Here is an 11,933-nt window from a genome sequence, read left to right as displayed (position 1 = left end):
TTAGGAAACTGATATAAAATTTAAAAACTGAGATTGCTAACAAGTTCTCTGCTGATATTTGAAATGAGGAGTTCATGATATTGTTGCTGTCATATCTACAACATACAATAGCATACACATTAAACATACTAACCGAAGTACGCATTAATTGTGTCGTCCTAAAAATTCACGGGAAATGGAACAGAAATTATACTCTCTAGAATACATTAAAGGGCATATCTCAATTTTCCTCGACTTCCCCCTCCTGTTCTTCTTCAAACTCTGCATCTTCATCTGCAGTAGCTTCCTGGTACTGCTGATACTCTGACACCAGGTCATTCATGTTTGACTCCGCCTCAGTAAACTCCATTTCATCCATCCCCTCTCCAGTATACCAATGAAGGAAAGCTTTACGGCGGAACATAGCAGTAAACTGCTCAGATATGCGCTTGAAGAGCTCCTGAATAGCAGTAGAATTTCCAATGAACGTAGCAGACATTTTGAGCCCACGGGGTGGAATGTCACACACTGCAGTTTTAACATTATTTGGGATCCATTCTACAAAGTAGCTGCTGTTTTTGTTTTGGATGTTTAGCATCTGCTCATCCACTTCTTTCATGGACATTCTACCTCTGAAGATAGCTGCAACAGTCAAGTATCGACCATGACGAGGATCACAAGCCGCCATCATGTTCTTAGCATCAAACATCTGTTGTGTAAGCTCTGGAACAGTAAGGGCTCTATACTGTTGACTGCCACGAGCTGTCAGTGGGGCAAACCCAGGCATGAAGAAATGTAGGCGTGGGAAAGGAACCATGTTAACTGCTAATTTGCGCAAGTCAGCATTTAACTGTCCTGGAAACCTTAGACATGTTGTTACACCAGACATTGTCAAGGAAACCAAATGGTTCAGATCTCCATATGTTGGCATTGCAAGTTTCAGTGTGCGAAAACAAATGTCGTACAGGGCTTCATTGTCAATACAATAAGTTTCATCAGTATTTTCTACTAGTTGGTGTACTGATAGGGTGGCATTGTATGGCTCCACAACTGTGTCAGAAACCTAAAACAAAATAATAAACAATTATGCATGTATAACAAACACGAGGCAACTTTAACAATTTGTACTAAACAAAGAAGTTTTATAGTCTGTTTTTGGTGAACAGAGCACACAGTATACTGTCCTGTACTGTAAAATTTATCCTAATTTTAAAAAAAGACTCACTTATAAGACTGAAATTCTTGCACACTGATTTTCTGCATTATATTACATGCCTATCAATTATTGGAAGTAGGTCATAAAAATAACAATCTAGATATGTTTATGGGCATGGCCATCTTAGGACACAAAAAAACAATAATTCCTAATAATCTGAGTTCAACAAAAAAGTTACAATACAACTTCACACAACATGCCAAAAGTCTCCTTGTAAATTGTCAACTATTCTTCCTAGATAAAAAATATACACCACAAACTTCTATGTAATATTGTTGACAATTTACATTTAAGTATTTTCCTTTTAATCTAGCCAGCACTCACCAAAGGCAGAAGGTCTATCATGAATGTTGCAAGAGTATTTGTGCTTGGTAATGCAGACTATCACTGAAATCCTACCTGAAATATGACTGACAATATTTAGATCTAATGTGGCAATGTAGAAGAGGTTTTGTCAGAGCTTTAGCATATTGCAAATCTCTCTAGATCAATATGTATGAAGCAAGAATCATTTTGTTTCATTGTTACAATTCACGAAATATGTAGACTACATAGTGTGTTATACCTGTCTCAGCAAGAACATAAGGTATCTGACGAGTAAGCTATGTTGCAATTTCTCAATTTATAAAAAGGGCTATGAAAAAATCATAACCATCTCCACAATCAAAACCTTCGCAAAATATCTACGAAATTATGGTACCTAGTTTCAGTCTCTCATGGATCTTTATGTTATCAAAATAAACAATAACTAAACAAAAGCTCAAACATAAAATACACCATCTTTAACGATCCTACTATAATACCACAGTCTGACCACAACATAAACTAAAATATAGGTTATATTTAAATAATCACTCTCAGTCTCAAAGAATTACTTAAGCTTTTCAAAACAGTCAACGCATTAGGTGCAACCCACTGAAGCACAACAGGACCTCTACAACTCAAACTAAACAAATTAACAAATTCTTTATATAGATTGGATCAGTAGCATTCTTAGAATATTTTCCTGTGCTGTATTAAAAAAAGTAGAGGTCCCTGTGTGACTGCAAGAAAATGCAGAATGACAGATGTTTCCATCTTAAGGCAGTGGGCGGCAGCTCTCCTCAAATGCAGATAAATGCGACATAATGCCAATAATAAACAGCAAAATAATGCAGTAGTATCAGATTACAGCATCACTGGCAAAAGTGGTATGAAATGGAACAAAGACATAACATCAGTGGTAGAATGGCAGATCTAAGATTTACATTTATACAAAGATTTTTTAATAGTTCAAGACAAGTAAACATCCTTCCACGAACTGCCACCAAGTAAGGAAATGAGGTTATGGGCAAGCAAAAAGCAGAGCAGAATCCTGAATTAGTAAAAGACAGGAAAGTAATATGACCATGGCCATGTTTAATCAACCACCACAGCACCTGAATGATTAGAGGAAATACAGAAAACCTGGATTAGATCAGCCACAAGAATATTTGGGACTGCTCATCCCATGAGTTAATGTAGTTTATAGGAGAGGGGCTAAAATAAAATAAATAAATAAAAACCTACTTGTAAACATAAGGGGCAAGTGTGTTTTGTCACATGGAAATTAGGAAAGGGACAAAGGATGGGACGATTATCGGCAGGAGGGATACAAACACGGTGACTCCTAAGGCAGAAGACTTGTTCCACCCATTAAACAGGATGGGGTAACAACAAAAGAGATATTATGATGACAGGGTTTCTGATAACTATGCACCTTTGTTTTTCATAACCAAGCAGTGGGGAGGGGGGGGGGGGCTTGAAGGAAAAGGACTAAGGAGAGTAAATTAACATAAAAGAAAATAAGAAATGAAGATCTGTAAAAGTGAAGAGAGCAATAGGATAATTTATCACAAGGATATGGACACTAATAATGACATATTTATTTCCCTAAAGAACCCAATAACATCCAATGAAGTTATAAAAAGAACTTGGGTGAAGGAAAGCATCAAAAATGGGTCAAACATGCTTTTTTAGAGATCCTCCATCAGGAGCCATACTGGCAAAGTGCTTCAAAGAAAACTTTGAGAATCTTTTAACTGTTTCTTGGTCATAGCAATGACCTAAGAAAGGGAGAGTCACGTGATTAAAATTAGTGCCAGAGTTCAGCATTATTGCAAGATTTTTCTTAATGTTTTACTGAAAATTACCTCAAGCAGACACAGAACTAGGTGCTGAGAGCAGTTCCTTAGACCTCCACATACCTAACAGAGACGCGTTTTTTGAATATGTCAACTTAAAGGAGGGTAAGAAAGGAAGGAAAATATTTTTGCTTAGCAAGAATATCAGGAAATAAATTACAGAGCATGAGAGCATTCAACACCAAATATTCAGCACTGGGCACAAAGATGTGGAACACAGATACATAAATTTAAGAAGCATTATGCAGTATGTATGTGCCAAACAAGGTTTTAATGGATAGGAATGACTCAGTGTGGTTCAGTATGTATATCAGAAATTTGCTATATAAGCAAAGAGACCTTCATCACAGACTGAATCAAAGCAAAAGCTTTGTTGACACCCTAAGCTGAAAAAAGATAAAATAAGTGTATGGTGAGCAATGTGAGAAACGTTCAGTGAATTCTAAAGTAAAATTCTGCCATATTCTGAGAGTATTTTGGTCTCATGTAATGTTACTAAGCAGCCTGGAATAACTAGTCACCATATTGGCACCAAAACAGAAAATGAGGGGGGAGAAGCCTGAAATACCTATTTCAGTCTTCCAAAAATGTTTCACCACAAAAGTTCACAATATTGTTCTTCCTTTCAGTTGTTGTATAAACTTTGAAATAGTGGATATTGAGAAACATTATCACAGAACAGAAAATCAACTAAAATCTCTCAGATACTACTGAGATTAAGCTAAATAGCTTGTTCCCTTCCTAGCACTGTTTTATTTTAGGTCACTAGAGCAGTAAAGGGTCTCTAGCAACTGGAAAAAGTACGGGTTACCAACTTCACAAGAATGGTCATTAGTAAGACATATTTCTGACACTCTCTTGAATTACAGGATTTATTTTATGCTCACACATGATATTTATGGAAAACAAAAATCTGCTCTATAAAAATCAGCATGGAATCCACAATATCCCGAGCTGTACACAAAAGTGACTGGGTCAATGATGCACCTCTTGTCTCCCACCAGAAAGCATTAGAAACAGTTCCACACTATCTGTTAGTGAACAAAATATGAATTTACTAAGTATTGGACAAGATTTGTGACTGGATTCAAAATTTCCTTGAAGATGAAAATGGATATATTGATCTTAACTGGAGAAATTGACATATGTAAAGGTAATTTTGGCAGTATTCAAAGAGAGTATTACAGGACCATTACCGTTTACAATATATGTAAATGATCTAGTGGATAAAGTCATGAGGGTGCTGCATGTTATCTTGGATGGAGAGTCACCATCAGAGCCAACTTCAGGTGTGTGCCAAGGGCATTTGTTTGGACTCTTGCTATTCATGTACATTAATATCCTTGCAGACAATATTAATAGTAACCTCAGACTTTTTGCAGATAAAGCAGTCATTTGTAATAAAGTACTGTCTGAAAGAAGCTGCATAAGTCAGATATTGATAAGATTTCAGAGTGGTGTAAAGATTGGCAACTTGCCTTAAATGTTCAAAAATGTAAAATCGAGCACGTCACAAAACAAAACATGTAATATCCTAAAACTATAACATCAGTGAGACACTGCAGGAATCTGCCAACTCATAAAAATACCTCGGTCTAACACTTTGTAGGGATATGAAATGGAATGATCACATAGACTCAGTTGTGGGTAAAGCAGGTGGTAGACTTCAGTTTACTGGTAGAACAGTAGGGAAGTGCAATTAATCCACAAAGAAGATTTGTAATTAATCACTCGTATGACTCATTCTAGATAATTGCTCAAGTGTGTAGGACCCGTATCAAATAGGACTAGCAGAGGATATTGAATGTATACAGAGAAGGGCAACAAAAATGGTCACAGGTTTCTGTGATCCATGGGAGTGTGTCAGATACTGAGGAACCTGAACTCGCAGACTCTTTAATACAGATGTAAACCATCCTGAGAAAGTCTATTAACAAATTTTCAAGAACCAGCTTTAAATGATGACTCCAGGAATATACAACAACCCCTATGTATCGCTCAAATGAGGATCGTGAAAAAAAGGTTAGAGTAATTACAGCATGTGCAGAGGCATTCAATCAATCATTCTTCCTACACTCCATACATGAATGAAATGGAAAGAAACCATAATAGCTGGTACAATCAGATGTACCCTCTGCAATGCACTTCATGGTAGTTTGCAGAATATAGATGTAAATAGCTCCATGAGGTTGTTTCTAAACAATGTTGTTGCCTAGTTAACTGCATGAATATCTATGGAGCATCAGTGATTTGATATAGGGTATGGAAGTTGACATTACACATAAATAAATGAAGCATATTACACAAATATGCAAACAGATCCATCAATGTGTGATTATGCTGTTAGTGATAAATCACAAGAAATATTGGCTGTAAAATATTTAGGAGCAATCCAGAACAACAGAGTGAAATGACCAAATAAAACTAACTGTAGGAGAAGTAGATGTCAGGCTGTGATTTACTTGAAGAATCCAGCATGCTGTGACATGGGATGATTTATTAGGTGTGAGAGAATTACCGAAGTGATCTACGAACTCCCCTTGCAGATGCTGCAAGAGAAGTGTTGTGTATCACTGAGAGCTTTACTATTGAACACAGTATGTTCCAATAAGCGACATGACGTAACAAACACCGTGAGAAGAATCAGAGAAATTAAACCTGTCACACTTCTGCCTATGCCTTAAGGGAGGTCAGACTCGAAATACTGAAGGACCATAAAGTTTGTTGGAGCAACAGTTCCTGCCGGTTCCGTTCAAAAGAATTTGGAATTTGTACAGGACTTGAAATAGAAAGTCACGTATATTGTTATGACCAGCATTCTCTGAATGGGTGACCTGTTTCACTTTTCAAAAGTCTTAATGCATCTCTACAGCTCTATTCAGTATGGAGGAGCCTCTTTGTGAAGGGCATTCATTGAGGAGTACATGTGATTGGTTGCTATGCTCACATAGCAAACAGTATAGTGGTTGCAACAGGGATGGCAGATGACACAGCAACTGTCAAACAGTTCTCTTATCTTGATGGTTTGAGTGGCACTTATGTCAAGTATAGAAAAAAATTTAGACAGCATATTCTGACAAAAGATAGACAAAGCTGGGAACTTGCAGATGTTTTTAAAGAACAGTCACATTTCATGGACACAAAAATGGCATGAGCTGTTTTTCTGTAAGAAAAGTAGTCCAAATAAATATTATGTCTTGCAGAGGGTGACAATTCCCCACCTTCCTCTATGGTATCACAGAAGTACTCTCGGTCACACACTTACTGAATTAAAAAGTTTGAATGATAGTATGTAGACAAATAGAGTTCCACAAGAAGTTGTGCTGGCATAAGACCAGCTATATGAAAATTATTGTAACTAGTCCCTTATGGCAAATGGCACAGCATATGCAACCGTATCAAATTATTGAACTCACAAAGTTAGCACACTGCAATGAACAAACATTTGGCACATCTGTACAAAAGCCGTTTCACATTACCATAGTAAAACGATAATGTTCCCCGCTAAATGAATGAAATAATGACGCAAAGTTCATTAAAATATACGGTATTTATTGTTTTCACGACAATAACGCTCTATGCTTCCTTTACTAGCGAGAATCTGCGCTTCTGGTATGCTAAGTCGTTCTGACGGTAACCAGACTGGGCATGCATTTCTCTGCAACATGCTGCAAGCAAAAAATGCGTAAACGCTTCCATACGTAAACGCTTCCATATCTCATTAATGCCAAATATGATCGATATACTCCGAGTTTCCGTAACGAGCACTTGGAAAAATCCGCTGTCGTCTCCAGCGCTGTCATCAATACAAGCGCATATCTACTCATTGCTTTAAATATCCTGATCGCGTCAGCGTTACAAACAACCTACTCAACGCCCAGCTTACCGGGCCGCTGTTCGAGCAGCTCTTCATTGCACCGGCTCCTTCCACATTTTGAAAGGTCTGCAAACAAAGTTCTACCAGTCGAAGTTTGCGTTCAAATCAATTGCTACCACATCACTTTTACAATCTAGTCGTAACTGTACATTCAAACTCTACCTTTGTACTTGCGCAAAATAGTAGCACATTTTTATTAGTGCTGTAAAGGGGGCATTGTTATGGATATGAACGACAACAGTAATTTTGTATTTTATTATCCTACAGCAAAAAGTGCTTTTTAATGTAATACAAATATTTCTCTTGTAATTTAAAGTTCACGACTGGTATGAACAACTTGATCGATACAAAACGCCCAATAGCGCTACATTAGCTGGGTAAAGGAAATTACTTAATTCAGTTACAAGAATGTGATCTCTCTCTGGCGTACTTACCTTGGGCGAGGGCACAACGGAATAAGTATTCATAATTCTGTCAGGATATTCTTCACGAATCTTTGAAATAAGCAAGGTGCCCATGCCAGAACCTGTGCCACCACCCAGGGAGTGGGTTAGCTGGAATCCCTGTAAGCAATCGCAGCCTTCTGCCTCCTTGCGTACAACGTCCAGCACGGAATCTACCAGTTCAGCTCCCTCCGTGTAGTGGCCTTTTGCCCAGTTGTTGCCGGCTCCACTCTGACCAAAAACGAAATTATCTGGCCTGAATATCTGTCCAAAAGGCCCCGACCGAACAGAATCCATCGTACCGGGTTCGAGATCCACCAAGATAGCACGAGGCACATATTTGCCCCCTGATGCCTGATTGTAGTAGACTTCAATGCGTTCCAGTTGCAAATCGGAGTCTCCGTGGTAGGCACCAGTTGGATCAATCCCATGCTCGTCCGATATAATTTCCCAGAACTGAAAGAAAAAATTACTTTAAATCATGTAACAAATATCTTTATTCATTTTATATCTAACCATATTTGCAAATTTCAGGAGAGGAATGTTCGGTAAGTTAAGAATTTAATTCTACCCAGAGCGCAAAAGCACCTCAACAAATACCTTACTAGGGTACAGTGTCAAACTCAATTTATCGGCAAATGACACGTGATCAAAGATTTTTTGGTTCATTTTTTTCACATTTTGAACAGGTCAGACTCCTTATGTGACAAATCTGTGACTATTATATTTCTAACAGTTACAAGCGTACATGAAAGTGTTTAAACTAGTTAAACACTATGAAAAGCGCTCCGCAGTAGAGTGCACTGCCTACACCAAGGGGGACGGAGATGTGGTTGACAGTGAAATTAACATTTGTGTACAGTACATTTACAATGATGAATAATATGATGACGAAATATGTTCAACGTTCATACCTTTGCGCCGATCTGGTTACCGCATTGACCAGCCTGTATATGAACTATTTCTCTCATATTGCGACGGCTGGACTGCTTGCCGCACACGTACTCACTCTCGCTCGTGCTCTCGCAGACTGCAATCGATTCGGTGCCGACACAGCAGCACACTTTCCGCCAACGCTCCGTACAGCGCAGCGCAAAGTAAACGCAGTGCAACCAACTAAGATACACGTATTAAGTGTATTGATTGCCAGCGACATTTATGTAAAAGTTCCCTATAGTCTCGACTTCACAGGCGTAAAATGTACTTTTTTTTACTGATACATTTATTTATGGAGAATATTTGTTTATAATGTTTGCCAACGAAGACCGGACTACAATTTTCGCCTTTCACGGAGAATATGCTATACATCCAGTATGTATGATACTTCAAAAATTATATTTATTTATATTCGCGTTGCACTGATTCAGACAGCAAAACAGTTATTGAGATATGGAAAGAATAAAATATTTTACAAAATGAGAAATAAAAATGTCGTTTCAAACACATATATTTCCGAAAAAGAGGTGATTTGTGATTCCATCATATTGAACTGCAACTTAACGATACAACATAAAACTTACAGATGACGTTGTACTTGAAAGTGAAATGAATTTAGAAACACGATGTAACTTAGTTGGAATGACGTTTCACTTAGTGGACCAACGCATCATTGAGGGCAGAGTACTGTTGTCAGAGGTGGGCAAGAGCGAGTGTATCCAAGAATCGAGAACTCTGTTCTTTGTAACCAAAAGGAACCCGATACACACCTGACAACGGAAACTGCAAATAGTAATACCTTGCACGTGCTAAAAGTGATAAAATCTCCTTTGTAGGAACCAACATAGGTTCTGAAAACATCAATCGCGTGAAACCCAGTTCGCTCTGTTCGTTCACGAGACCCAGAAAACAGACGTTCAACACGGCTCTGCGCTGCCTGCTAATGAACGAAGTATAAGCATACGGAACATAAGACCTTCTGTCTGACTGGATTGGTGATTGTTATAGGATGCATATTTTATATTGCATATGCATAAAGACCCTTTATTATATGATTACACAACTGCAGAACAAATCTTTGGAGGGAATGATTACCTCGCTGTTTAGTCCCCTATCCCGAATCAATCAACCAACCAACATTCTTTGGAAGCACTTACTTCCATAAAACATACAGGAGTATGTGTGCAAACTGATTTGATGTGGAACGACCACATAAAATTAATCGTGAGTACGGCAGATGCCAGATGGATTAATTTGAAGAATTCTCAGGAAATCCAGTCGATCAACAAAGAAAGTAGCTGTATAAGACACTCGTTCCATCATTACTTGCATTTTGCTCATTAGTATGGGATCCGTACCAGATAGGACTAATAGAAGAAATAGAGAAGAGCCAAAGAAGAACAGCATGTTATACGTTCCTTTAGAAAGCACGAAAGTTTCATAGAGATGCACAGCCAACTCTAGTGGCAGACGATGCAAGAGAGGCGTTATGCACCACAGTATGGTCTGTTGTTAAAGTTGCGAGAGTGTATGTTCCTAGAAGAGTCAAGTAATATACTGCTTTCTCTTACATACATCTCACGAAAAGACCATCAAGATAAAATCAGAGAGATTTAAGCCCACACGGAGGCTTACCAGAAATCATTCCTCCCGTGAACCAAATGTGACTGGAACATGAAAAGGTGGAAATGACACTGGTACACAAAGTATCCTCCGCAACACACCATGCAGTGGCTTGCGCAGTATAGATATAAATACAGATGTAGAACAAGAGTGAAATGCTGTTAGATTAGAAATGAGAGTGCAGACGTGTTACGAGTGACCTAGTGAATCCAAAAACTGGATTTGACAATGTCGGCCATTTGCAATACATTTAACTGTCTTCCTACTGATACTCTCACCCACAAACGTGATAGGAACATCTTATCTTCACATCAGGTTTATCCACTAAGTAAGTGGTTTGTGAAACAACACTGACTGATATTGCTCTGTTCCTTCCAGACACATGCAGAAATTTGTACATATACATTCATTTGTATCTGCACATCACTGGAAAAAAATTTCACATACTATGCTCTATTCTGATCTGAACTTGTTTTCACATATAAGCAATACATCAAAATGAAATCTGACATTGGCTGGTACTAAATTCTAGTCCACAGACAACTTCACCTTGCATCTTCCACTAAACTAGTCAAAGGCACCATGCCACTACACATGTGTAACCCAGACTCCTGGGAGGCTGTTGGGTGGGAAAGATCTGTAGCCAACTACAGATTCTGTCAGTTTGTGAGCTCAGAAGCATCAATGGTGCTTTCATTGAGCGGAGAATTTTGACGAGGGCCTCTTTAGAAGTTAAGAGATGAGAAACCAGACTTATAAATCATGATGACTGAGACTGTGGATGGCAGCTCCCCAGATGGCTTACCAAGCCTAAGTGGAGGCATGCAGAACACCAACTGTGGCGACATTCCCTGGTGGCATTTGTCCCTATTTTCAGTGTGTCCAAAAAGATAGCTGAATCCTTAATTTCAACATTTTTATTAGAACATGTTTCCAAAAAATTGCCCTCCCAGGTTTACATAATCATTTTTAAAGTTAATTGAACATTTCTTAGTGCAATGCTTTGTGGTTGCTATTGTAAATACAATGTATTTTAAGTTTTTTAAATATTGGTACATATTTCAATGTAATGTTCTGTACTGTGTGACAAGTGAAGAATTCAGTGAAGCTGTATGAATTCTTACAGTAATGAGCAGCAGACACAAAATGGAAATGAATTCAAATCTGAAAACTTTGGTCTGTTTTTGCTCAACAAAAAGAAATACGTATCCACAATAGAAGAAGCCAGTCTATGGGACCAAAAAATTGGGAGTTTTCATTTTGTCAGTCACTTACCACAATTATTCAAGGGTCTTACAAATGAGACAGACTTGGCAGAAGAAGCAGACAAAGTGTGACTCACAGTGGACAAAAGAATCTGAATGGCATTGTTCGAGAGAGCAGATAACTCGGTGTAGGAGAGACTCAATTCACAGCTCTTTAAGTGCTGTATGATTGGGATCTGTTTTCTGCATGTGAAGGGCAACAACAATGTAACAATACATGGTAAGTTGATGGAACAATTCTGTGGCAGTAGGACAAAAAACACACACACACACACAGATTTTTTATGTTCCATGTTGTTGTTATTCAAGAAATTGCTCTTTAATTACTAGACCAGAGAGACACAGATCAATGTTGATACAGTTTGGCCAAATGAAGCTAAGAAAAAAGGTACAGGCCCTGAAAAAGACAATATTGTATTTACTGTGGTGTAA

At 38.1% G+C, this 11,933-nt stretch overlaps 1 protein-coding gene across 1 annotated transcript; it reads right to left on the bottom strand.

Annotated features, from left to right (window-relative positions):
* Positions 1–8,747, bottom strand: LOC124777218 (tubulin beta-1 chain-like). Its single transcript, XM_047252537.1, has 3 exons — positions 8,592–8,747; positions 7,669–8,133; positions 1–1,042 (listed from the first exon to the last, which is right to left on the bottom strand). Exons 1-3 carry the CDS (start codon positions 8,646–8,648, stop codon positions 221–223), a joined length of 1,344 nt encoding a protein of 447 aa, XP_047108493.1. The 5' UTR covers positions 8,649–8,747; the 3' UTR covers positions 1–220.
* Positions 8,748–11,933: the final 3,186 nt, after the last annotated feature.

The sequence above is a fragment of the Schistocerca piceifrons genome, chromosome 2 (genome assembly GCF_021461385.2).
Source record: "Schistocerca piceifrons isolate TAMUIC-IGC-003096 chromosome 2, iqSchPice1.1, whole genome shotgun sequence".
NCBI classification, from domain to species: domain Eukaryota; kingdom Metazoa; phylum Arthropoda; class Insecta; order Orthoptera; family Acrididae; genus Schistocerca; species Schistocerca piceifrons.
This window is presented reverse-complemented; position numbering and strand designations above follow the sequence as displayed.